Source organism: Palaemon carinicauda, chromosome 15 (genome assembly GCF_036898095.1).
Source record: "Palaemon carinicauda isolate YSFRI2023 chromosome 15, ASM3689809v2, whole genome shotgun sequence".
NCBI lineage: Eukaryota > Metazoa > Arthropoda > Malacostraca > Decapoda > Palaemonidae > Palaemon > Palaemon carinicauda.
Window position 1 is genome coordinate 60,181,301 of NC_090739.1, and position 27,081 is coordinate 60,208,381.

The following is a 27,081-nucleotide window of genomic DNA, read 5'->3' on the forward strand; positions in this document are numbered from 1 at the left end:
ATTGTTCTCTTCTAAAAAGTTCTTGACAGCAGGATCGAAGCAGATGTTTACCCACTCAATAAATATGGTCCTCGTGACCCAGGCCTTGGCATTAGACTTCCAAAATACTGAGACCCTATCCTTCGTGATATTTTGTGCCTTGAAGGCACGAGGATTATTTGAGTGGTATACCAGTAGGTGCTTAATTTTTAAGTCCCAACTGGCAATTGCACAAAATGTGAGGGTTAGTCTGTCCTTCATCGGTTTATGGCCAGGAAGTTTCTTTTCTTCTTCCAGAAAAGGCCAGTTTCATCACAGTTAAACACTTGCTGAGGAATGTAGCCTTCTCTGGAAATTACTTTCTCAAACTTCTTGAGGAATTCTTCTGCTGCTTTCTTGTCAGAACTGGCCACCTCTCCATGCCTGACGACTGAGTGAATACCAGTCCTCTTCCTAAAACGATCAAACCACCCATGAGAAGCCTTGAACTCTTGGGGGGTATGCTGCGACGTTCCTTTGTCTCTGCCGTCTCTCTGGGTTTCCACGAGATCGGCGAAGATGGCGCTCGCCTTGTGCGAAATTACTGATTGCGTGAGTGTATCACCAGCGATTTCCTTCTCTTTAATCCATAGTAGAAGGAGTCTCTCCATCTCATCGTTGATTGAGGTCCTTCCACTGGCAAGGACAGTCATGCCTTTAGAAGACTTACTTGCTTTAATGGCTTCCTTGTTTTTGATGATTGTAGCATCATATGTACTAGCGAGGGTAACGATGCGCGTGCCTTCTTCGTATTTCTTAATTTCTCCAGCTTCGTTTCCATAGTAACCATCTTCTTGCTTTTCCCTTGGGACCCATGGCTAACCAATAAAGTTAGAATTAAGCACTAAAATGCACAAAAAATACGATATTGTAGCACACACGAGATCAGGTCTTTACAAAACGCACACAAGATTCTGAAATGAGCGCGCAATTAACAAAGAGATAAAGAGAGAGAGGCAGCATCTCTCTCAGACATTGTGGGAAGGATGTTGGCCAATAGCGTATTGGCATCTTAGTGACGCCGTGACGCCAACCAATAGCAGACCAGCTTCTTAGTGACGTATGAGCGTGGTGGTAGGGGAGTGACTTGCACAGTGGTACGCGTAAAAACCGCCGCCATGTTTGAATTTTGGAATTAAATGCCGTAAGGTGGGGGGCATATGACGAAGTGAAAGTAAGAGAAACTGGTAATTTAGTGGGGGAGTGGAAATTAGTAAAAGAAAATTTTTTTGGGATTGCAAGTGATGTGTGTGGCAAAAAGTTTGTTGGAGGCAGCATGAGGAAGGGCAGTGAATGGTGCAATGAAGGAGTGAAGGTTAAAAGTGGAAGCGAAAAAGTGGGGCTTTTGAAGAATGGCTGCAGAGTAATAGTGTAGAGAAGTATGAAAAATGTAGAAGTAAAACACAAGGTAAGTGAGGCAAAGAGTGCAGCTGACCTGAGGTGGGGTCAGGGATTGGGTCGTTCATATGAAGAGAATGAGAATTAGTTTTGGAAAGAAGTGAAGAGAGTTAGGAAGGCTGGCTTAAGAATTGAAGAGAGAGTGAAAGATGGAAATGGAAGGTTGGTAAAAAGGAGAGGACGCAAGGAAAAGGTGGGCGGGATATTTTGAAAGTTTACTGAATGTTGAGGATAATAGGGAGGCAGATATAATGGCTGTTGCGGGTGTTGAGGTGCCGGTGATGGGAGATGAGAATGAGAGAGAGATTACAAGAGAGGAAGTGAGGAAAGCACTAGATGAAACGAGAGTAGGAAAAGCATCTGGTATGGATGGTGGGAGAGCTGAGATATTGAAGGAAGGGGGTGTGACTGTACTTGAATGGTTGGTGAGATTGTTTAATATGTTTTGTGTTGTCAATGGTACCAGTAGATTGGGTTTGTGCGTGTATTGTGCCACTATATAAGGGTAAGGGAGATGTGCATGAGTGTTGTAATTCGAGTGGTATTAGTTTGTTGAGTGTAGTTGGAAAAGTGTATGGTTGAGTACTGATTAATAGGATTAAGGATAAAACAGAGAATGCAATCTTGGAAGTACAGGGTGGTTTTAGAAGAGGTAGGGGTTGTATGAATCAGATTTTTACAGTTAGGCAGATATGCGAGAAATATTTAGCAAAAGGTAAGGATGTGTATGTTGCGTTTATGGATCTGGAGAAAGCGTATGATAAGAGTTGATAGGGAAGCAATGTTGAATGTGATGAGGTTATATGGAGTTGGTGGAAGGTTGTTGCAAGCAGTGAAAAGTTCCTACAAATGTGGTAAAGCATGTGTTAGGATAGGAAATGAAGTGAGCGATTGGTTTCCGGTGAGAGTGGGGCTGAGACAGGGATGTGTGATGTCACCGTGGTTGTTTAACTTGTATGTTGAGGAAGTGGTGAGAGGTGTGACTGCTCGAGTGCTTGGACGAGGATTGAAACTGGTAGACGAGAATGACCATGAATGGGAGGTAAATCAGTTGTTGTTTGCAGATGATACTGTACTGGTTGCAAACGAGGAAGAGAAACTTGGCTGATTAGAGACAGAATTTGGAAGGGTGTGTGAGAGAAGGAAGTTGAGAGTTAATGTGGGTAAGAGTAAGGTTATGAGATGTACAGGAAGGGAAGGCATTGTGAGGTTGAATGTCATGTTAAATGGAGAGTTACTTGAGGAGGTGGATCAGTTTAAGTACTTGGGGTCTGTTGTTGCAGCAAATGGTGGAGTGGAAGCAGATGTACATCAGAGAGTGAATGAAGGATGCAAAGTGTTGGGGGCAGTTAAGGGAGTAATAAAAATAGAGGGTTGGGCATGAATGTAAAGAGAGTTCTGTATGAGAAAGTGATTGTACCCACTGTGATGTATGGATCGGAGTTGTGGGGAATGAAAGTGACGGAGAGACAGAAATTGAATGTGTTTGAGATGAAGTGTCTAAGGAGTATGGCTGGTGTATCTCGAGTAGATAGTGTTAGGAACAAAGTAGTGAGATTGAGAACTGATTAAGAAATGAGTTAGCAGCTAGAGTGGGTATGAATGTGTTGAGGTGGTTTGGCTATGTTGAGAGAATGGAAAATGGCTGTCTGCTAAAGAAGGTGATTAATGCAAGAGTTGATGGGAGAAGTACAAGATGAAGGCCAAGGTTTGTTTGGATGGATGGAGTAAAGAAAGCTCTGGGTGATAGGGGGATAGATGTGAGAGAGGCAAGAGAGCGTGCTAGAAATAGGAATGAATGGCGAGCGACTGTGACGTAGTTCCGGTAGGCCCTGCTGCTTCCTCTGGTGCCTTAGATGACCGCGAAGGTAGCAGCAGTAGGGGATTCAGCGTTATGAAGCTTCATCTGCTGTGGATAACGGGGGAGGGTGGGCTGTGGCACCCTAGCAGTACCAGCCGAACTCGGTTGAGTCCCTTGTCAGGCTGGGAGGAATGTAGAGAGGAGAGTTCCCCACCCTTTTTTTTTTTCATTTGTTTGATGTCGACTACCCCCCTTTGTATATATATATATATGTATGTATGTATCATTCATTGTAAAAATAGAATTTATTTTTTTGTTTATCCATACAAATATATCTTAATGTTATTTGCTCTAATTATTAGATTGTAAGTCAAAGAATCAACTTGGACAAGTTTTACCAAGAAATTTCCCAGCGATTATGTGGAAAATCATTATAACCTACAGTCTCTCTCTCTCTCTCTCTCTCTCTCTCTCTCTCTCTCTCTCTCTCTCTCTCTCTCTCTCTCTCTCTCTCTCTCTCTCTCTCATTCATATATATATGTTTATATATATATATATATATTTATATATATATATATAATTACATAGAATATTCTAAGTAGTGTTTTTAAATAAGCCTTTAGTATTTGCAATTCATTCTCTGAATTTGTATGTACAGATTTATTTAAATTTCTTTTATGTCAGTAGATTTATTTCAATGCCTGTATGATAAAATTTGTCTTAATTTACTTTTAGGGATCAGTTGACCATTGTGTTATTGGTGTGCAGCTTCTTGCCCAGTTGACAGCTGAAATGAATCAAATATCTGAATCAGATGCTAACAAGTCTCTTACAAAACATCGGAAAATTGCAAGCTCGTTCAGAGACACTCAGCTTTATGATATCTTCCAATTATCTTGTACTCTTCTAAGGACAGCACTTGAAAGCTCTAAAACACTCAATTTCAGTGATGAGAGTCAGCATGGTTTAATGACCAATCTCTTACGACTTGGTGAGTTGAGTGTTTTTCTTGTTGTTATAATTAGATTTTATAAATTGATCTCTGTCAGCCACGAAAACTCCTTGGCAGTATGGAACTGATGTATTAATCGTCCTTAGCAGTCAGATTAATTAGTGAAGTTGAATACTGTAATAGGAAGTGAAACTAGCAATGTTTCATTTCTGCCAATGCATGGAGTATGTAAGAAAAGAAGAGTAATTAAAATGTGTTAACATGTGCAGAATTAATGTAGGCTTCCATATTACTTGGAATATTTTAGCAATAGAAATACTTGTAAAGCTGAGAGAGAGAGAGAGAGAGAGAGAGAGAGAGAGAGAGAGAGAGAGAGAGAGAGAGAGAGAGAGAGAGAGAGAGCTCTAGTGTTTTATTCCCTGTATTTTGCTGTTTAGCATTAAGTTTTAGAAGATTGTGTTTTAGTTATATTTAATTATTATAGAAATGTACAACTGAAAATTATTTAGCCAAAATTGTTTAAAATAACTATAGCTTGTGTATTGAAACCAGATGTTTATTTAAAAGGAAATTATATATTTTTTTTTTTTTACTACAGTAACAAATAAAAAGAGCACATACTGTACTTTATGTTTAACAGTGTTTGGCATGATGGGTTGGTCCCCAACGTTCAACCACACAGTGACGTACCTATTCACAAGGTAAACGGGAACATGCGTACGTTAAACGTAAACACAAACGTGTGTACAAAAGACTGGCGTTGCAATTATTCTCGTCAGTCTTATGTCTACAATATACAGCCTATACTCTCCCCGACAGAACCGAAAAAAAAGCCAATTTTGGCTTACAGGAGCAAAATACGTGAATGTGTGATTGCAGAATTAGGAAAAATACCAATTACTATAAAATTTATTTTTTTTATTGTTCGCTTATTAAAAAAATTGTTAGTTGCTCGATTATGAGTTCAGTTTGTAGATATATGTATATTTCATAGAGCTGTCTTGTTTAGCAGGAAAAAAATTCTTACCAAGGATAATTGAAGGAAAATGTTTACTTTGCGCTCTTTGGTTTTACTGTAGGTAGAATTTTGAAAATCAGTGTGCTATTAGGAGTATGAAAATGCATTTGTTCCAACACTGAGTACTAACCTCGAACTACTTTCTTAGGAGAGTCTGGGATCTCTCAATCACCGACCAAGAATTTTGCGTAGTTGCCCCTCTCTCCGCTGCCTCTCAAGGGCGTTCCAGGGCGTAAGGATACTCGCCCAGGTGCGACCCAGGTCACTCGCGTGGCCATGCTTGTTAGCCAGTAAGCTTCTGGTCGCGGCGTTGATTATATCTCGCCGCTCTCTCTCTTGCTTATCCCCGCCGTTCACCTTGTGTTCCCACGTGTCCCTTTGTGTTCTAATCCCTTGTCCCACGTGTTCCTGTGTGTTCCTTTCCCTTGTGTCTCACGTGTTCCCGTTGTGTTCCTCACCTTTCCCTTGTGTCCTTGTGTCGTTTGTGTTCGCTTTTGCCATGGAACCTCAGCGTCACTGTCCTGGGCCTTAAGCTGGTGAGTCTTGTAGGGCATGGCTGTCGCCGCCCGGGGTCAACCCGCACACCCTGTGGTCCTCGTGTCGGGGAAAGAGGTGTTCCCGTAGTCCAAGTGCCCGGAGTGTGAGTCTTGGCCGGAGCTCCAATGGGCTCTTTTCGCCAAGAAAAAGAAGAAGGCTTCTAAGGGGTCGCCTAAGAAGTCAGGCCTTTCGTCGCCGGTGACGTCGCCCTCAGTCCTGTCGGAGAGAGGTTCTCCTTCACCTTCCCCTACCCAGGGTAGGGGACTAGGTAAGTCCGTTTCGGGGAAGCGGCCCATTGCCGTTCTTCATGAGTCTAATGTGGCGGATTCTGTGTTGAAGGGGTCTGCTAAAGTGGTGGGTGTGTGCGCTTTAGATGAAGGCCTGGTGCCCGCAGGACCCGTCGTAAGTGTGGATCCGGTGTGGGGAGGGCCCGTTTCAGCGCCCATCCCCACGCCCGTAAAGTGCTTTTCAGGTGTAGTGACTTCCGGGGGTGGCCAGGGCATAGGTAAGCGACCCATTGGCGCTTCGGACCCCGACTCCATTTGGAGGGCCCCGAGGTCCCCCTTGAGGTTGGAGGAGGACATCGAAGGTTGGTTCGACAATCATCCCATCACCCGTTCACCCCCGGCACCATCGGCCATGCTCCCGCTAGACTTCATGGAGCCAGTAACCCCGAGTTCCAGACCCAGGTCCCCAGGAGACTCGTGGTAGAGTTTGAAGTTTGACTCCTCGTACTCCGATGACGACTTCTCCTACGACTCCTATTCGTCGGATGGTTACAGCAATCGAGACTCTAGGAGGAGGAGGAGGAGATCGAGCCCACGCGACAGTCCGCCCAGGAAGAGGGCGAGGTCATCGAGGAGGGATTACCGAAGGAGGTCATCGCCGAAGAAAAGGTATGTCACGGTGGTACGGCATCGTAGAGAATCCAGCAGGTTGGTTGCCGCTCCAGTGCCTGCCTCGGTGGCTGCTGGAGCCGCTCCCGTTGCCCTGTACAGTGTCTCTTCGGCTCCGCCCGCTCGTCGGGGGCAACCGTTGGCGCACTCGTTGCTGCCCCGCCCTAGTAAGTCGGCGGCTCCACCCGTGTGCGGAGAAATCCCGCTGGTTCGGCATAGTAACGTTACTCATGCCTCTTTGGTCACAGCGGTCCCGGCCAAGTTTCGGGATTCGCCGCTGCCACGACCATCATCCAGCACCATCTGGGTGAGCCCGGGAGGGGGTAGACCCATGACGGCTACCTCCACCCCGACGGCTCTACCCGTGACGGAGGCGCCCGCTCCATCGTGCCCACGGATCCCTCCGCGTATGAGGGACTTTCCGACGCGGAGGTACGGGTAGTGGACGATTTAATTGACTCGGCCGAGTGTTCTGTGGAGGAGGTCTCGTCATACCGTAAGGTGCTTGCTCTCATCCGACGGCACCATAGGTTGGACAAACTTCGACCAACGGCTGCGCGAACTTGGCTCTCGGGTCTGAGCAGAATGGTGGAGGATCCTGTGCAGAAGAAGCCTTCCTTGACCCTGCCTTTAGCCCCCGATGTTGCCATGGGAATGGAACACGTGGACCTGTACGTCTCAGCCCCGGAGAATTCCTTGAGATCACAGGGCTCAGGCAAACTCCTACCGGGTCTCAAGACCCAGAGGAAGTTCTACGTGCCGGAGGATCACCATTCAGGGTCCCGCATGGTAGAAGAAGTGGTCGTTACACTGAACCAAGGCAACTCGGACGAACTTAGCCTCCAGTGGAGGCCGCCATGATGAAGGTCATCGCTCAGGACGTCGTGAACGTCACCTCTTGGCTGGATTGGTGGGCCTGTACACTGGCGGACTTTCAGATCTCACACGACCTCGCAGTGCCAGACAATCGGGCCCTTCTGAAAGAATTGATCCGCTCGGGGAGTAAAGCCATGAAGTTTCTGACACACCAGTCCCTTACCCAGACAACCAGCTGGGTTCTGAGGAGGAGGGACACTATCCTAAACAGACTTTCCCGCAGGCTCCCCGAGCGAGAGGCAAAGTTCCTTAGAAACTCTCCCGTCTGGGCCAAGACGGTGTTCCCTCTCCAGAGACGATGGAGAGAGTAAGCAGATTGAAGGTGCCAGCCAAGCCCAGGTAGCAGTTACCAAGGTGGTCCGTTGCGAGGAGACCTCCGGCGGACGGGGCCTACCTGCCTCTGCCCCCAGCTAGGCAAGAAGCATCCACCTCTTCATGGCACCAGCTTCCACGGCCCTCCAGGGGAAGTGGTGCTCAACCCCAAACCTCCTATAGACCTAAGTTCTCCGGGTCAAGGAGAAGCCGGTCAAACCGCCTTCCTAGAAGGAGATAGGGAGAGAGGCCCCCTACACCTTCCCATGCCCCTGGTGGGGGGATGCCTCAAACAGTTTTGGCAAGCATGGCGGGACAACGGGGCGGACCCATGAACGGTTACTGTTCTCAGGGAGGGATACAGGATTCCCTTCCTGTCAGAGCCGCCCCCCACTGATCCCCGATCACCGAGGGGTATGGTTAGCTCCCAACAATTCGGAGAAGAAGGCAGCTCTACAGGCAGAGGTGGAGGCTATGCTGGAGAAAAGAGCCCTGCAACCCGTGCACGAGATGTCGCCGGGATTCTACAGCAGACTCTTCCTGGTGGAGAAAGCGACAGGAGGTTGGAGGCCAGTAATCGACCTCTCGGCATTGAATAAATTCATCAAGAAGACACCCTTCAAGATGGACACGCCGAAGTCGGTTCTGGCAGCCTTGAGAGAAGGAGATTTCATGATGTCCCTGGATCTCAAGGATGCTTACATCCAGGTTCCCGTTCACCTCTCCAGCAGGAAGTTTCTCAGGGTATAGTGGGGCCCCAGACTCTTCAATTCAGGACCCTCTGCTTAGGTCTGTCGACAGCCCCTCAAGTCTTCACGAGAGTCTTCGCCCTGGTCTCAACCTGGGCACACAAGCAAGGCATCACGCTGATAAGGTACCTCGACGATTGGTTGTTGCTTTCAGCCTCAGAGGTAATCTTGAAAGAACAAGGGAGTCAACTGATCAATTTCTGCAAAGAACTCGGGATAACCATCAATCTCGGGAAATCCCATCTGGTTCCCACCACCAGGAGGACTTATCTGGGGATGGTGTTAGATTCCCGACTGGTGAGAGCCTTTCTGTCCCAGAAGAGACTAGACAACCTGGACCAGGTGATCCGCCCGTTCCTGGCCGGTGCCCCAAGTAAGGCCAAGGATTGGCAGAGATTAGTAGGTCACCTGGTCTCATTGGAGAAGTTGGTTCCGTAGGGCAGGCTCAAACTCAGACCGGTTCAGTGGAACCTGAAGGACCTCTGGTCAATGGGAAGCTCCCCACAGAAGATAATCCCGGTGTCACTTCTCTCCAAAGAAGCTCTCCTCTGGTGGTCCGACAGGAGGAATACGTTGAAAGGGATTCCGTTCGGCTCCCCTCCCCCGGAGATGCTGCTCTTCACGGACGCATCGAAGGAAGGGTGTGGAGCGCATCTCCTCGAGGAAACAGCAGAGGGGAAATGGTCAGTGGAGGAAGAGGCCCGGCACATCAATCTTCTAGAGCTCATGGCAGTGCAGAAGGCACTGATAAGCTTCGTCCGCCTTGTTCAGGGGAACTCTGTAGCCCTCATGTGCGACAACGCCACGGTAGTAGCGTACATCAAGAAACAAGGAGGGCTAAGATCAAGGGAATTGTGCGATCACACAGCTCGGGTCTTAGAATGGGCCGAAAGGAACGACATTCTCCTATCGGCCAGATTCATCCCGGAAAGAGGAACGTTCTGGCGGACGGGCTAAGCAGGAAAGGCCAGATAGTGGGATCAGAGTGGTCCCTTCACCCCCAAGTGGCACAGGAAGTCCTCCGTCGTTGGGGCTCCCCATTGTTGGACTTGTTCGCCACAAGACTAAACGCGAAGCTCCCCATGTTATGCTCCCCGATACTGGATCCGACAGCAGCCTTCGAAGACGCCTTTTAGCACCCTTGGGACAACCTCGACGTCTACGCCTTTCCCCCCTTCGGGATGATCAGACAGGAGCTCAACAGGTCAAGACAGTCAAAATCCACAGAGATGACTTTGGTAGCGCCCTGGTGGCCAGAGAGGGAGTGGTTCGTAGATCTTCAAGACCTAGCCATTATCACGCCGTGGCCCTTACCAGTAAGAGGAGACCTGCTAAGTCAACCACACTTCCAAAAGGTACACGAAAACCCTCGGGCTGAGGCTACACGCGTGGAGGTTATCAAGCGGTTGCTAAGGAAGGAAGGGTTCTCGGACAAAACAGCGGATAGGATGTCGGGGTACCTGCGGAGGTCCTCTTGTGTTGTGTACTAAGCTAAATGGGCAACCTTTGTCAAATGGTGTGCCACTTAAAACCTTCGGCCCTTGGACGTTTCGGTCCACATCATCCCAGACTTCCTGGTACACTTGAGGGATGATCTAGGGGTCTCCATCCCAGCCATCAAAGGGGTTCGAGCAGCGTTAGGACAGGTGTTCCAGCTTAAGGGCATCAATCTAGGGACCTTGCGTCACATCTCGATGCTCATCAGGAGTTTTGAGCAAACTTGTGATTCCCGCACCTCGAGGGTTCCCCAGTGGGATGTGGCCAAAGTCCTCAAGGTCCTTTCACGGCCTCCGTACGAACCTCTAAAGGATGCTTTAGACAAGATCCCACCCTCAAAGCCATCTTCCTACTAGCCCTGGCCTCAGCGAAACGAGTGAGCGAGCTCCACGGCCTGTCTTTCGAGGTATCCCACTCGAAAGGGTGGAAGGACATGACTTTTAAGTTCTTGCCGGAGTTTGTAGTAAAGACCCAGAACCCTGCAATTGCGGACCCGAGGTTCGAAGAGTTCTGAATTCCGGCTATTCCGCGCTCGGACAACCCTAGTGACCTGCTCTTGTGTCCTGTAAGGACCATCAGGAAGTACCTTAGTAGGATGGCCAAACTCAGACCGATGGTGAAGAGTTTGTTTGTGTCCACAGGCTCGGTCAAGAAGGCCGTTTCCAAAAACACCATATCCTTCTGGCTGAGACAGGTTATAAAGAGGCCCTATGAGAGTGAGGGCTCCACGGTGCCTGGTACCCCAAGACCTCATGATATTAGAGGTCTTAGCACGTCCTTACCGTTTGGCACCAACATGGCGGTAGGCCAAATCTTACGGGCGGGCACTTAGGCTAGGCAGTCCACCTTTACAGCCCATTATCTCAAGGACTATACGAGGAAGTCTTTGGATGCCTTCTCCATCGGGCCAGTCATTTCGGCCATGCAACAAGTTTAGTTGGTTGGGCCCTGGGTTAGCCGTGGGAAGTAATCGTAAGCGACACAAGTTCCTCCTTACTATCCCATCTTCCTTGCTACCCTCTATCCTTTTCCCGAGACCCCACCCTTTTTTCCCCATTCCTACATGAGAGATGGGACGTTAGAACACATCAAGTATGGATTTTGAATAAAAGGTGAGTTGTACATAAGGTAGACTTTTGCGTGCTTTCCCCTACTATCCTGCCTCTCCCTGGGAGTCCCAGACCTAGTCCCCTATCTAGTTTAAGGGCCCCAGCAAGTCTCAAACATTTCAATCTGTAAGCTACTCCCTCCTCCTAAAGTATAAGTCTCCTAAGAAAGTAGTTCGAGGTAAGTACTCAGTGTTGGAACAAATCACAAATTTTAAGTAATTTGTATTTTTCCTAACAGTACTTACCTCGAACTAGTTTCGGGTAATGTCCCTCGCATCCTGCCCCGAGTATCTTCTGGAGTTTGAGGAGGACTTAAACATAAGCTTATTGGCTAACAAGCACGGCCACGCATGTGACCTGGGTCGCACCTGGGCGAGTATCCTTACGCCCTGGAATGCCCTTGAGAGGCAGCGGAGAGAGGGGCAACTACGCAAAATTCTTGGTCGGTGATTGAGAGATCCCAGACTCCCCTAAGAAAGTAGTTCGAGGTAAGTACTGTTAGGAAAAATACAAATTACTTATAATTTGTGATTTTATGTTTTTAACCTTTTTGTTGTAGATTTGCAATTATGTATGTTTCACAACTTTGTAAATTTTCACTGAAAAAGTATTGAAATTTAATGAAATCATTTTTTTTTTTTCTTTTAATAGAACCATTCTGTTTTCAGAATTTGACAGGGTTTTCCTTGGATATTTCATTTAATGTCTTAAATTGTTTGATGAAAGAGGAACAGTGAAGAAAAATCAAAAAAATTCATTTCTGTAGAATTTATTATTTCCACCAACAATTCTTTATTCAATTCTCAGCGCTATCCAATTCTCAGTGCCTTAAAAATTCATTTTTCACATTGGCAATACTTTTTGTACAATTTAAGGTATGATATCTCAGAATGTGGAATTATAAAAGGAGGTGATTTTTCTACACATTGATCACAAAGATAGGTTGTTTGCTTTCTCTTACATTCTCAGTTGCTTCATCAAGCTATTCTTTTGTTAGATAGAGCATAAAATGCATTGGGCTTGGGGTTTTGTCTACATACTGTGCTGGAAAATGCCTTTCAATTAATCTAGATTCCATAAGATTGGACAATCTACCCTCTCTTTGAGTTTTTCTCCCCTTATACCCCCTCTACCATAGTATTAATAATTTTTTCCCAGATTTTTTTTTCTGATCAAGCTTAGCAGTGGGATTCTGAATATTTTAGCATATGTTTGAATCTACCAATGCTGCTTTAACCATAAAATACCCAATGCGTTGGTACCGTTTATGGCTCTTTCTTTTGTAAAAATATATTGAGCAATGTCGATCATCCTTATCAATTGTTCCCATACTAACAAACTTTCCGTTATTTATGGGGATATTCTTTCAGTGGCAGCTGTAGTTAGCTATTAGAATTTAAATGTGAGGTGGCAACCCTGCCTAACCACTTCGCGGGTAGGCAGGGGGTTGGCTGGGCGCTACCCAGCCGCCTCTATATGTACTCTCACAGCTGTGAGAGACGTCACTTTTCCTTTTGGCTCAATAGAGATTGGACGTGTCTGCTCTCCTGACTGTCATTTGATTCTTTAATTTGTTTGCTGTCTCTTTTAAGGTGTGCGTGTCCTTCTTCTATGATCACCTTCCTAATGCGAACGTGACCAGGGCAAGAGAGTGCTGCGTGCAGGACCTTCATGTCGTCGTTGTAAGCTGTCCCGCACTCAATGTGTCGAGGGCATCGTTGCAAGGAGGACTCGCCCTGCGCAGAGTGTAGGGAGTGGTCTGACTCCCAATGGGATAGGTTTGGAAGGCGCAGGAAGAAGGCGGCTAAGCGTGATTGTTCTCCCTCGGGCGAGCGGGACGCGTTCTTCTTCTTCCCGCACCCCAAATCACTTTAAAAACTTCCTTCTCGCTCGTGCTCTCATGAGGGACAAGTGATCAAGAGCGCAAATTGCTCATCTTCAAGGCAACCCCAGGTTACTGGGGGGTTGTTGTTTCCTCTAGAGGAGCACCTTCTTCTCCAGCCAATGGCGAGCCTTTTTCCCTTGAAAATTTATTTCAGGTGTGGTCGTCCTTGGGGATTTCGGGGCACCCTTCGAAGGAGGAGCTGCAGCGCCTTCTTCTGCGTGGTGCCACAAGGGAACTTCTGGAGCCGTCGACATCTCGCGCTCTGGAATTGTGCGAGGTCTACCTGTCGCCTTCCCCTGGTCCTTCCACTCTTGGACTTGGACGAGGTGATCGTTCGCGTTCGCCTCTTCAAAGACACCTGCTGACAACGAACCCTTTCTCCATCCTGGTACCTCGTCATCCCTTAATCCTCAAACCCTCTCTTTCTTCCTACAGGAACCCCCCAGGTTGCAGGTGGTGATCTTGAGTCTCGCAATCACGATCTTCACAATCACGAGACAGGTCTAGACCTAGGTCCAGACGCTCGCATTCTAGATCGTCCAAATCTAGATCACAAGGACGGTACTCGCGCTCGCGAGGACAACGTTTACGATTACGAAAGCGGCGTTCGCACTCGCAAGTATATCGTTCGCGAGATCAACGCTCAAGTTCGGGAGATAGGCATTCACGACGTTCACTTCGTTCTTGAACGAGAGCTAGACATCTGCATTCACAAACATCAAGATCACGAACCGCGTGTTCGCGGTCAAGATGTAGACGTTCCTTGTCTAGCGGTAGAGGTAAGCGTACGAGCAGTCCATCAGCGTATAGCCCAAGACCCAGACCTTCCAAACGACCTCGGACCGAACCTGATGATGAGCTTGACCACTCCTCAGACAAGCATCCAGCTAAACCCTCAGTGCCTTTCACAGCCTGAGGAGTTTTAGATAAGCTCTTGCCCACGCGACGCTTGGAGATGCGTCCCAATGTGGCGCGTTCTCCTCTAAGAGTACATACTACTCAGAGGCGGCCTCTTCCGACTTCGTTGGATGTAGGTGCTCCTCTGGGGCAGTAGGAAGTCATGAGACCTTCCTCTACCTTGATAGCTCCAAGTACTCCTGTTGCGAGAACTTCTGCTCATGAAACGCGTCTGTTGAAGCTTGAAGTTCATGAGTTTGCGTGTGAATCTTGCGATTTCACGAGCAAATCAGTGAACTTCGCGAGCATTTCGCCAGTAGATGTGCCGGAATCACGAGCAAGTGCAACCAACACCTGACTCTTGCCCTTCTACTTCTTCAACCTCTAGCGGAAGACCAACGCCCTTCCCAGAAGGGTTTAAGAAGCCACTGATTAAGTTTGCAAACATTCCTATTAGTCCAGACCTCCTTCCGCATCCAAAGGAAAGTATTCCTCTGCCTCAGAGGCTATCTCCTCTGTCGGCTGGACATCCTGCTGGGGTTTTACCCAGGGGGCATTCGTCTAGGGACCTCCAAAGTGGGTCTAGGGAGAAAGAGCTTCCTCCATGGGCATTGACCTTCATGGCCGATATTCTAAAGGCTCTGAAGTTGGCTCCTCCAGCACCCCAATCCCCGACTGTTCCAGTTAGGGCTACCCCTAGGATACCCCTGAAATCCTCATCGAGCTCGTCAATTAAGAGTCAAGACCCTAGAAGGAAGTTGACGGCAGAGAAAGTGTGCAGATCACCTCCACCCCGATCGCGTACTTAAGGCCAAGCCCCTGCTGATTCGTACGTGACTAACTTGCCCTTCACACCAGTGAAGGCAAAGGAGGTCATTACGAAGAAGCAGAGGAGAGGGATGAGAGGCGTGACTCCACCTCACACAGATATTCATCCTAGGATGAGTAGGGACTTAGGCTCGCCCAGGGAGATCGCAATCCATCCCTTTAATCCTTAGGACATCGAGGTAGTGCCTCCGGACCAACGTCCGGTTTCTGTTCTTCTTCCAGAGGAAGAGCCCCCAGTTCCTCAGGCCAAGGTTTCATTTAAGTCCTCGAAGGCCTCGCAGGTTCCACCTCCTAAGATTGCGGAGGATTGTACCACGCGAAGGGAGTCGAAGGACTCTTAAGACGAAACCAAAGAACACCGGGGTAAGGGAAGCTAAGGAAGCTGAGGCACTGACGCGGTCCTCAGTGGCGGGTCCTTCCACGGCTTCAGTTGACAACCCTGACCTACCCCTGGCTCTGGATGTGAGCCTGGTGGTTGACGACCCCTTAGACACTGAGTATGAAAATCTTCCAAAGGCGGCCAGTCCGAACTATCACTCCGAACAGGAGAGGAAAGAGTTGGAGCATACCTTTTGGCAGGTCCTCGCCTTTATGAGGGCCATTAACAGGCTACCTACTCCTGGTTCCACCATCAAGGAAGGAAAGGTTATGGTGCTGGACAAGATTTTCGAGACCCAGAAGCCTTCCTGGACCAATGCAGCCTTGCCCTGGTCTAAATGCCTGACATCTGCCAAGAGGAAGGCTATCTCTCAGATAGCTGGAACGTTCAATCCTTGAGAGCAGGTTCCTCCTCTTGTCTCTACCAGTTCCTTTTGTCTTACAAAGGAAGTATTATCTGATCGGAGGGGAACCACACTCCACTCCCTCGACCCTTCGATAGAGTCCCTAACGAAGGGTATCACCACCTAGACCCTCTTCTCTCTTATTGCCTCACTGTCGGCGCTTGAAATCCTAAACATAAAGAGAGGCGTGAAGTATACCATGCAGGCTGCTTCATGGCTGAACCTATGGTTAGGATCACTAGGATTCATGGTTTGCTCCTACGACTTGTCAAAGGACTCATCCAGGAAGACTGAGTCCTTCCTACTGTCAGGCACCCAGACACTTGAGTTCCTATCACATCACATAGTCAACTTGTGGGCGAATGCCATACTCAAGAGGAGGGATACCGTCATAGGACGGTTCCATAAACAGGTGCCAAAAGTGGAGGTCCCTCGGTTGAGAAACTTCACTCTCAAGAGTTCTTCTCTCTTTGCTTCGGAGCAGATAGAGAGGGCTGCTGAGCGATGAGGAAATCATCCTACAATTCTCTCCTCCATAGGGCCATGACATCTCGGTCCTATGGTAGACCTTCCCTGTCTTCTCGCCGTCTGCAAGCACCTTCCTCTAACCAGTCAACTGCTAGGTCCTCGGGATCTTCAAAGGTGTCTAAGCGGCCCTTCAGTCTAAGGGACAGAAGGGGTCCAAGTCCTTCAGGAGAAAGAAGGGAGGTAAGGGAGGCAGTCGAGGTGGCTATTCTCACTAGGAATGGTAATCCTCAACACCTACCACCTATGGAGGGATGTCTACAGCACCGCTGGCAGAGGTAGCAGCTTCATGGGGCAGATCCCTGGACGGTTGATGTGATCTTCCTAGGGTATTGCGTCACGGTCCCTCAATCTCTTCCTCCTTTGACTCGGGATCCAGTGCATCTCGGCTTCTATGCGAAGGGATCCGCAAAGGAGCTGGCCCTTTGTGCTGAAGTCCAGACCATGCTGCAGAAGGGTGCTCTCCAAGAGATAGTGGACGGGTCTCCAGGCTTTTACAGTCTGATTTTTCTGGTGAAAAAAACTGCTAGAGACCAGTCATCGATCTCTCCCCTATGAATAAGTTTGTCCAACAAACTCAGTTCAGAATGGAGACTGCGGACACGGTCATTCAAGCGGTATGTCCAAAGGACTTCATGTGCACACGATCTGAAGGATGCTTACATCTAGATCCCAATACATCCGTCTTCAAGGGAGTATTTAAGATTCATTCACGAAGGAAAGATATACCAGTTCAAGATTCTATGCTTCGGTCTCGCGACAGCCCCTCATGTGTTTACCAGAGTGTTCGCCCTTATATCATCTTGGGCTCACAGGAATGGCATCTGTCTTCTCAGATACCTGGACGACTGGCTGATCCTAGCAGACTTGGAGACGACCCTTCTTTGTTACCGAGACACGCTTCTCGAGTTATGTCAGGATCTGGGGTCCTGATAAATCGCGATAATCATCACTGCAACCTTCACAGAGACTGGTATATCTTGGAATGATCATAGTCACCATCCCTGGGAAAGTCTTCACATCAGCTGAACGAGTACACAGGCTGAAGAAAGTGGCTGCTCCCTTCTTCAGGAAAGAAGTTCTTCCAGCCTCATGTTGGCAGTCTGTTAGGCCATCTAACCTCTCTCATCCGTCTTGTTTCAGACTGCTGCCTCCGGATAAGATCCCTGCAATGGCAGCTGAAATCCGTGTGGAACAAACACTCTGACACACCGAACACCCAAGTTCCTATAAGTCAGGATCAGCTGATGAATTTGAGTCGGTGGATGGTTGACAAAAAGCTTCGGCAAGCCCAGAATCTTCTCGTTCCCCTTCTGAATTTGATGCTCTTCACAGATGCCTCAAAAGAAGGGTGGGGCCACCTGCTGCCCCATACAATCTTTGGCCTTTGGTCAGAATCAGAAAGGTACCTGCACATAAATCTTTTAGAGATGAGAGCAGCCTACCTAGCTCTTCATCAGTTCCAACAGTTGCTGGCAGGTCACTGTGGTGTTGATGAGCGACAACACCATAGTAGTGGCTTACATAAACACGGTGGTACCATTTTGCAGTCTCTATGCCATCTTGCAGTAAAGATCCTCAGATGGTCAGAAGAACATTCGGTGGCTCTATCAGCTCGCTTCATTCCCGGGAAGAGGTATGTGCTCGCAAACAATCTGAGCAGAGCGACTCAGGTAGTAGGCTCCAAATGGTCTTTGAATCGTCAGGTAGCCAACAAAGTTCCGACTTTTTGGGGTTCCCTGACTGTAGACCTGTTCACATCTCTGAACAGCAAGCTACCGCTTTACTGTTCTCCAGTCCCGGACCCTCAGGCTCTATGGCAAGATGCCTTCCAACTACGGTGGGACAACATCAATGTGTACACCTTTCCCCCATTTTGTGTGATGAGAAGACTGCTCAACAAAACCAGAGCATCCTAAGATCTATTGATGACCCTTGTAGCTCCGTTATGGCATCACGCAGAGTGGTTCCCAGACCTCCTGCAACTGCTCGTGGATTGACCAAGAGAATTCCCTCTACGACCAGATCTACTCAGACAACCACATGCAAACATCTTCCACAAGACCGTGCAGTCGCTTCGACTTCACGCGTGGAGGCTATCCAGCGTCTTCTCACTCAGAAGGGCTTTTCACGATAAGCTTCGGAACGAATGTCCAGACACTTACGTAGGTTTTCAGCCTTAGTCTACCTGACCAAGTGGAGAGTCTTTTGTGGTTGGTGTCATGGAAGGAATATCTCTCCACTCAATGCTACTATTCCAGTAATAGCAGAATTTCTTGTATACCTTCAGGAGGAAAAGCTCCTTTCAGTATCGGAGGTGAAAGGCTATCGCTCGTCCTTGAACCTTGCCTTCAGACTGAAAGTAGTTTATATTTCCTCTTAGTTGGAGCTTTCTCTACTCATACGGAGTTATGAGATCACTTACCCCCAGTCAGAGATCAGGCCTCCTCCTTGGAACGTGGTTCACATACTGTAGTAGCTAAAAGGGCCTCCCTACGAACCAGTACGCCATGGAACTGACCGAAATCTCACTTTGAAGACGGCGTTCCTGCTCACATTGGTCTCGGCAAAGAGAGTCGGTGAACTTCATGACATCGCCCATTCAAGGGGATGGGAGGAAGTGACGCTCTGCTTCGTCCCTGCTAAGACTCAAAATCGGGGGATGCTGGACCTTAGAGGGCCCTTTCAGATTTTGAATCTTCGTTCTGTAACCAGTAACCCAGATCAGTTGATACTTTGTCCAGTGAGGAGTTTGAGATACTATCTTAAACGCACTGCAGCAACACGGCCCAGACTAGGATCACAAAGAACACAGTACAGTAATACCCCTAGATACGAGCTTAATGCATTCCAGGACCTGAGCTCGTATGTCAATGTGCTTGTATCTCGGATCAATTTTTTCCCTATAAAATAAATAAGAATGAATTAAATCTGTTTGCACCCTCTAAAAAAACACTTAAAAACAGTATATTATAGTGGAAAAACATGTTTTTAAATATGTAACTTCCCTGATAGTTACATATATATAGCTTAATCCTGCGTTTCGTCGCGCACACAGCAGAAATTCAAATTTCGCGGCAATCACCGCCAGGTGAGTAGGTGGTCATACATGAGTGCCATCTCTCATAGGTAACTGGAACCATTCCCAACATTCCCCAGAAATTCCCTGCCGTTGATCGAGTCAACACGTCGGAAATTTGGTTCATTGTGGGTTTGCTTTGTCTACATAGTTGGTGAAGTACCCATTGTTTATTGTTTATGGCTTTCGCTAACTGCCTTTCGACTATCGAAGATATTGGATTTTTTTTCACACGAATAAGATAGTTTTTTGTTGGTCCAACTTGGACAGTTTAATTTAACTTGAGTTTCAAGATGGCTTCTCTGTTGTTAAAATTTGTGTGTAGGGCTAGACTGGCTTTCAAGCTGCTCTTGATTCCCACACAGTATGTAGCAGAGGGCATGTGTGTATTTTTCTTCTTTTCTATGTTCGTAAGATTGAAATGGATAGGATCAAGGAATTTTTCCCCCTACTTTATTAATTAACGAACAGCTCTTAAAGATATAATGGAAGGAAAAAACATTATGACGTCACAATCATGTGACGTAAACTCTTAGCAGGGCGAGATCTGAATGCCTTGAAGGAAATCAGTCCGCCATCGTTATGACGTCACAATCTTGTGACGTAATCTTCATAGTATGACTTGCAAATATATGAATTATTTTCTTGTTCTTGCAAGAAATGTTAAAATATTAACTTACTAAGCGTAAGTATTTTAATTCTTATAATGTAGGGAAATATATTATTTTTAAGTATATATTTGTCCTATTAGTATAACTCCTTTAGTAAATTTTCGATTTGTATAGAGTTTTCACGAGCGTACAGTCAATTTACGCTACGTAGTACTCTTGACGATCGTTATAGTTTCACAATACCTTGTATCGTTATTTGATATTTCGATTTTGAGAATACTAATATTAATCATATAGCCTATTGTATTTGCTTTCTAGCCCTTGGCGAAAGAGTATAATCTCTCGCAACGGGCAGATCTATTATGGTCTAATGTGAAGTAGTTAAAAGTGCTAGTGTTCAGTGGCTCGTAAGCATGACGCAGTGCAGTGGAGGGTGCGTCCGTTCGTGTCCGTCATACTCCTAGCCCGGGACCTCTTCCATGCTCCCCAACCCCTGGGAGAAGGAAAGGCGAAGGGAGATGTTAGACCTTGATCAGCGAACGGACGTCCCCTCGAGCGATCCTGTTGACGCATCCCAGTACGCTCACCTTCGCCATTGGAAAGGCGAGGTATAAGTGTTATCCTCGCCGTTGGTTGACACAGCTCCAAGACGAGGCTGGCATTTTACGTTTTCCCTTCATGCTAGGCAAGAAGAAAGTTGTGCGTCATGGAACCGAGCGTCGAGATCACTCCCTCACAGCGATCTGAGACGCGTTTCGGGAGGCGGCATAGATCCTGTCGCTCCCTCACAGCATGCTGGACTCACGCGAGCAGGATTCTTCCTTGCAGCATGCTGAACAAGTTCATAAGCAAGTCAAGTTTACCATAGAGTCTTCTGCGTCAGTCCTAGCAGGCACCAGACAAGGAGACTGGATGGTGTCATTAGATCTGCGGGACGCGTTTTTCCACGCCCCAATCCACCCGAACTACAGAAAATTTCTGAGATTCGTGTTCCAAGAAACTACTTATCAGTTCAAAGCACTCTGTTTTGGTTTGAGCACGGCTCCCTACGTTTTCACCCGAGTTGTTGCCAACGTGGCTCGCTGGCTACATCTGAAGGGAGTACGGCTTTCAATGTACCTGGACAATTGGCTAATCTGAGCCAGTTCGCAAGAAAACTGTCTGGAGGGTCTTCAGCTTACAATGTCTTTGACGCAACAGCTAGGTCTGGTGGTAATCTGGCCAAATCTCAACTGTCACCCTCGCAAAACATCATCTGCCCTGGGGATGAGGATTCAGTCAGTGGTTTTTCGGGCTTTCCTAGCCCCGAAACGCTTTCTAGATTGCCTAGAAAAGGTGCGACACTTCTTAGACATACGGTCCTGCTCGGTAAGAGAATGGTTGAGTCTACTGAGTACCCTCTCATCGATTGAGCAGTTCGTATCCCTGGGGAGACTTCATTTACGCCCTCTTCATTTCCATCTTGCAAAATTTTGGACGAGAGGTCAAAGTCTAGAAGAGTGGATGCCGATTCCTCTTGGGATCAGGAATCACTTGAGTTGGTGGGATGATGCCAACAAACTCCTGGAAGGCCTCGAACTTTATCAGAGGAACCCCGACCTAGTGTTGTATTCAGACGCTGCAGACATGGGGTGGGGTGCAACACTGGGGAAGGCCAAGATATCGAGTCTGTGGGAATAGTCTCAGTGGGAATGGCACATAAACATTCACCTAGCAGCCATTCACCTAGCACTAATGCACTTTCAGGAGGAAGTCCAAGGAAAATTAGTTCAGGTCAACGCAGACAACACCACAGCATTGGCTTACATCAAGAAGCAGTGAGGCTCTCGTTCAGACTCACTTTATGAGGCTACGAGAGATCTACTACTTTGGGCGAAAGCGAGGGACATAACCCTGATAACTCGCTTCATAGAAGGGGAAAGAACGTCAGGGCGGACCTTCTCAGCAGAGGAAGACAAGTTCTAACTACAGAGTGGACCCTACATCACGAGGTGTGCACCAGCCTTTGGATGCTGTGGGGTCAACCCTCGATAGACCTCTTCGCTACACAGATGAAAAAGAGGTTACCAGTGTATTGCTCTCCAGTCTCAGACCAGGAAGCAGCTGTGGTGAACGCTTTTCTCTTGGACTGGGAGGGACTAGCGTGTACACTTTTCCACCATTCAAGATCCTGGACAAAGTCCTGAAAAAGTTCAGGAAGTCGCACAACGCCCGCATGACCCAGATAGCTCCGTTTTGGCCCATGAGACCTTGGGTTGCAGGAGTGATGGAGTGGCTGTTAGATACCCCCAGAACATTACCAAGTCGGAGCGGGCTACTCAAACAGCCACACTTGGAGAGGTATCATCAGAATCTCCCCGCTCTCAATCTGACTGCCTTTCGACTATCAAAAAGCTGGCAAGAGCGAAAGGCTTTTCAAGGGAGGCTGCACAAGCTATCGCGAGAGCTAGGAGGACGTCCACAGTTAAGGTTTACCAATCTAAGTGGGACGTATTTTAGAGAATGGTGCAGGACTAACATTTTCCTCTACCAGCACCTCTATAGCTCAAATAGCAGACTTTCTGTTGCATTTGCGAACGAAAGAAACAGTTGGCCATCAAGGGTTACCAGCAGCTTGCTAACCTCCGTCTTTCAAAACAGACACTTTGACGTGTCAGGTAACAAGGATCTCTCGGATCTCATTAGATCTTTTGAGACTGCTAGAGAAAGGACAACCCAACCCCCTCTTGGAACCTGCATGTAGTCCCCTCAAGCAGGTTTGAACCTCTTGACAAGGCTTCTTGGAAGGATCTTACCAAAAAGTCTCTATTTCTAGTTACATTGGCTACAACCAAAAGAGTAGGAGAGTTACAAGCCATCATCAAGAAGGTGGACTTTATTGGAAACAATGTAGTTTGCTCCCTTCAGCTAGGCTTTCTCTCCAAGAACGAGAATCTTCTCGACCTTGGCCAAGATCTTTTAACCATTCCAGGGCTATCTCACTTAGTTGGACGGGAGAAGGAGAGAGCCCTTTGTCCAGTGAGAGCTCTGAAATTTTATCTTCACGTGTCCAAAAACCTGAGAGGACAAGCAGACAACCTCTGGTGCTCAGCTAAAAAAGCCCTCTTTGCCTTTATCAAAGAATGGCCCTGGCTTTTTTTTTTTATTAAGGATTTGATAAGGGAAGCTCACCAGAATTGTGAGGAAAATAGTTTCCCAATCCTTAAGGTAAAACCACTTAAGGTTAGAGCTGTAGCAACATCTATGGCTTACAAGCACAATAAGTCAATGAAGTCAATTTTGGAGGCTAGTTTCTGACGAAGTAAATCAATCTTCGCAGACTGTTATCTTAAAGATGTCCAGACCCAATATGAAGATTGTTGCTCCCTGGGTCTGTATGTTACCTCCGGCGTCATAGTTGGAGAAGGATCTACTGCCTCTTCCCTATAACTTTTTCTTATTATATATTCTTGCCTTTTTCTTGTACTGTACTTATTTTCACAGGTTGTCTGTGAAGGTTGTTGCAGCCTTCCACAATCTGGGATGCAAGTCAAGTTAGTTTTTTATGGTGTGTGTTTTTAGCTTTTCTGAGTAGGTTGTCAGAATCATTGTCCGTGGCTATGCCAGGATAGCAAAGGGTGGAGGTCTAGCCACGCTAAGGTCGAGGACCTTGTGGCAGCCCCACAGAGACTTTTACAGCCCCCTGGGTGGATCACTGAGTCCTCTCAAGGAATGCAGGCAAATGAGGCAGGATAACTATGAAGCCAGCTTCCTTATAAGGTAAGAACTAGATTATTGGTACTACTAATTTGTAGGTATTAATGATTATACGAATTCCCGACGGGATAGGGTTTTCTACTCACCACCAATTGTGTCAATCAGCTATATATATGTAACTACCAGAAAATTTAAAAATGGTATTTTTATTATAAAATAAATTCTTAAATATACTTACCTGGTAGTTACTTATATAAAAGGGCCCTCCCCCCTCCCCTCTGAAAACAGGGGCATGGAATTTCTGAGGAATGTTGGGAATGGTTCTAGTTACCTATGAGAGATGGCGCTCATGTATGATCACCTACTCACCTGGCGGTGATTGCAGCGAAATTTGAATTTCTGCCGTGCGTGCGACGAAATGCGGGATTAAGAAATATATGTAACTACCAGGTAAGTATATTTAAAAATTTATTTTATAATAAAATACCATTTTTAATTGTTCTAATTCACATTCTACGCTCACAAAATAACAAATACTGAACATATGTACTGGTTATGGTCTGCAATAAAATGTGACATCATTATGGAGTTCTTACCTTCGAGACAGATGGTAGTGGCTTAACAGCGGTGTGTGCGGAGGAGGAGAGAGAACGGGGAGGAGAGAGACTTGATGGCAACACATTTGGTAGTCTACACTTTTGTAACACTGTAACATAACTTAAACTTTAAATTTAACTTAAATGAAATTAGCTTACTGTACACACTTAAAAAGGAATGTTAATCTTACGTTACACTAAACTTACTTCTAATTTTGTTTTCATTTTCATTTTTTTACTTTTCTTCCGGCTTGGCTCTTTTTGCCTCGCTTTTTGACTCTCTTTCACCTTCACTTTTTTGCCGACCTTTTTTAAAGGAACCTTTGTAGGAATGTTTGCTTTTGTCTCCCCTTCAAAATGTTTTGTAAATGACGCACACAAGTGTCGTTACAAAAGGCTAACACGCCAACTTCTCTGGGTGCCTCTTTTCCATAAAATCAGAAATCTCCTGCCACTTCGCTAACATGTGTCTGATTTCCTTCGTAGAAAGGCGGTCCTCCTCTTCCACCTCCTCCTTGCTACTGAGCTCCTGCAACACCTCCAAATGTTGTATTTCTTGGAGCTCGATCAAATCCTGTGTCGTAAGCTCTTCCTGATGCTCCTCGACAAGGTTGTTCACGTCTTCCTCATCTACCTCCAGCCCCATGGACTTTCCAAGAGACACGATTTCATCCACCACAATAGGTTCTGGTTCATCATGGTCTGGCTTATCGAACCCTTCAAAGTCCCTCTCAGCAATGGAACCTGGCCACAATTTCTTCCATGCTAAATTAAGAGTTCTTCTAGTGACACCCTGCCATGAATCATCAATAATTTTTAAGCTATGGACGATATTGAAATGTTCCTTTCAAAATTCACGAAGGGTGAGATTGGTGTTTTCTGACATAGAAGCATTTCTTGTACAAATGCTTCGTGTACAGTTTTTTAAAGTGTGAAATTACTTGTTGGTCCTTGTGTTGGAGGAGTGGCGTGGTGTCGGGCTGGAGATAAAGGACCTTGATGAACCTGTACTCATCAAGAATGTCCTCTTCGAGACCAGGAGGGTGACCAGGGGCGTTGTGAAGGACCAGGAGACATTTCATTGGCAGGCTTTTCTCGGCCAAATATTTTTTGACTGCCGGACCAAAGCACAGAGTAACCCATTCTGTGAAGAAATGCTGCGTAACCTAAGCCGTGATGAATGTCCTCCTGGCCAACTTCTTCTAGAAAAGGCCAGTTTCCTCACAGTTGAACACTTGTTGGGGGATGTGTCCTTGTTCTGCGATAACCGAGGCAAAGGTTTTGACGTAGTCCGCTGCGGCTTTCGAGTCGGAACTTGCTGCTTCCCCGTGCCTCACAACCGAGTGTATCCCAGTCCATTTTTTATTTTATCCAACCAGCCACGATTAGCTATGAAGGTTTCCGCTGGCATCGAAGTCTCCCCTCTCTCAGCTACTTGCTTTTCTTTCAAGTCATCATAGATTCTTCTGGCCTTTTCACAGGTGATCGTCTCGGTCACGCTATCTTTCGCCAACTGTTTCTCCTTTATCCATATTAAAAGAAGCCTCTCCATCTCATCATGAATATTACTGCGTAGCTTGGAAAGGGTGGTTAGTCCTTTGGAAGGCTTGGTGCTCTTTATAGCATCCTTCTGCTTGAGGATGGTACATATTGTTGATGTGCTCCTCTCATATTGGCAAGCCAGCTCAGTTACTCGTACACCACTCATGTTTTTCGATTATTTCATGCTTTATCTCGATTGTCATCATACGCTTTTTCTTTTCACTACCTTTGTTTGCACACCGCTTGCTTTGGACCCATTGCTTATTCACTTAATTCTGTACTGATTAACGCCAAAAACACGTAAAAAAATGCTAACACTAGGGCCGATTATTGGAGATAACTTTACACAATGGAGATTCGACGGGAAAGACCGAGCGATGCTGTCCTCGTGAGCAGCCTCTCGCACACTCGACCACCTAGGGGCCGCATAGGGAACCGTCTCGTATCCTCGTATCTCAGGGCAAAAATTTGCTCGAAACTTTCCTCGTATCAAATTTTTCGTATGTTGGTACACTCGTAAGTCGAGGTACTGTATTACTATATCTTCCTGGATTCGCCAGGTGATCGAAAAGTGCCCTGGCTCCAGATCCTCCTCAAGCTCGTCTACCTAGAGCTCGCAACGTCGGGAATTAGTACTTCCTTGGCGTTCAAATGCAACTTCTCCGTGTTGCAGGTCCTCCAAACTGGTGTGTGGAAAAGACAAACCACATTCACAGCACGTTACCTCAAACACGTGACCCACTGGAGTCTCGATATGTTTACTATTGGTCGTCTGGTGACTGCTCAACAGGTGCTTTAAGATACCTCAGGCTCCTTAATGGACAAGTAGCAGTTGGTTTAGGGCATTGGTTATCCTGGTTAAGACTGGGATTAATGAGAAGAATGTCTGGCTTTCCTTCCTTCATCTTCCCTTCTCTTGGGGTACAGCTCCATGGGTCCCTCTGCAAGCTGGGCTTCAACCTCTGCAGGTAATTATCACTTCCCTTGCGTAGCCTAGTATAAGCAATAATTTTATACTGTACACGTCCCCATTGCTCCTGCAAGGGAACAATTGGTACGTCTGGTGGTTTTTCTTATTTAAAAACTCAGACATTTCATGCAAATAACAACCTCTATTTTACTGTAGTGCAGAGGCCGCGAATATACTCACTTTGTATTTTTCAGCGAGGGGTCAAAGGTTTCCCCAGACCACTGTCATATACTGTACTAGGCAAAACCTGGTCAATGTCCATGCTAGATGTAGGACTTCCACCCACCTAAGAGTGAGTCATCCACAAAATAACAGAAGGTTTGTTATTACGGGAACAAATGACAAATTTGGAGATAACTAATACAAATCTGGAATTATTTATATAAATTGGCCTGCCATCACTTGTCCCCCAGAAGTCCTGCCTGTAATAAAAAGTAGCGTCTCACAACTGTGAGAGTATATATAAAGGCGTCTGGGTAAACACCCTGCCACCCCCTGCCTACCCGC

At 46.8% G+C, this 27,081-nt stretch overlaps 1 protein-coding gene across 2 annotated transcripts in view; it reads left to right on the forward strand.

Annotated features, from left to right (window-relative positions):
* Positions 1 to 27,081, forward strand: part of Ranbp16 (Ran-binding protein 16) — a 538,645-nt gene that overhangs the window by 187,560 nt on the left and 324,004 nt on the right. For both annotated transcript variants that reach the window (XM_068388421.1, XM_068388420.1), the window contains exon 4: positions 3,953 to 4,208. In XM_068388421.1, the coding sequence (XP_068244522.1) occupies positions 3,953 to 4,208 (256 nt within the window). The remainder of the gene's footprint in view (positions 1 to 3,952; positions 4,209 to 27,081) is intronic.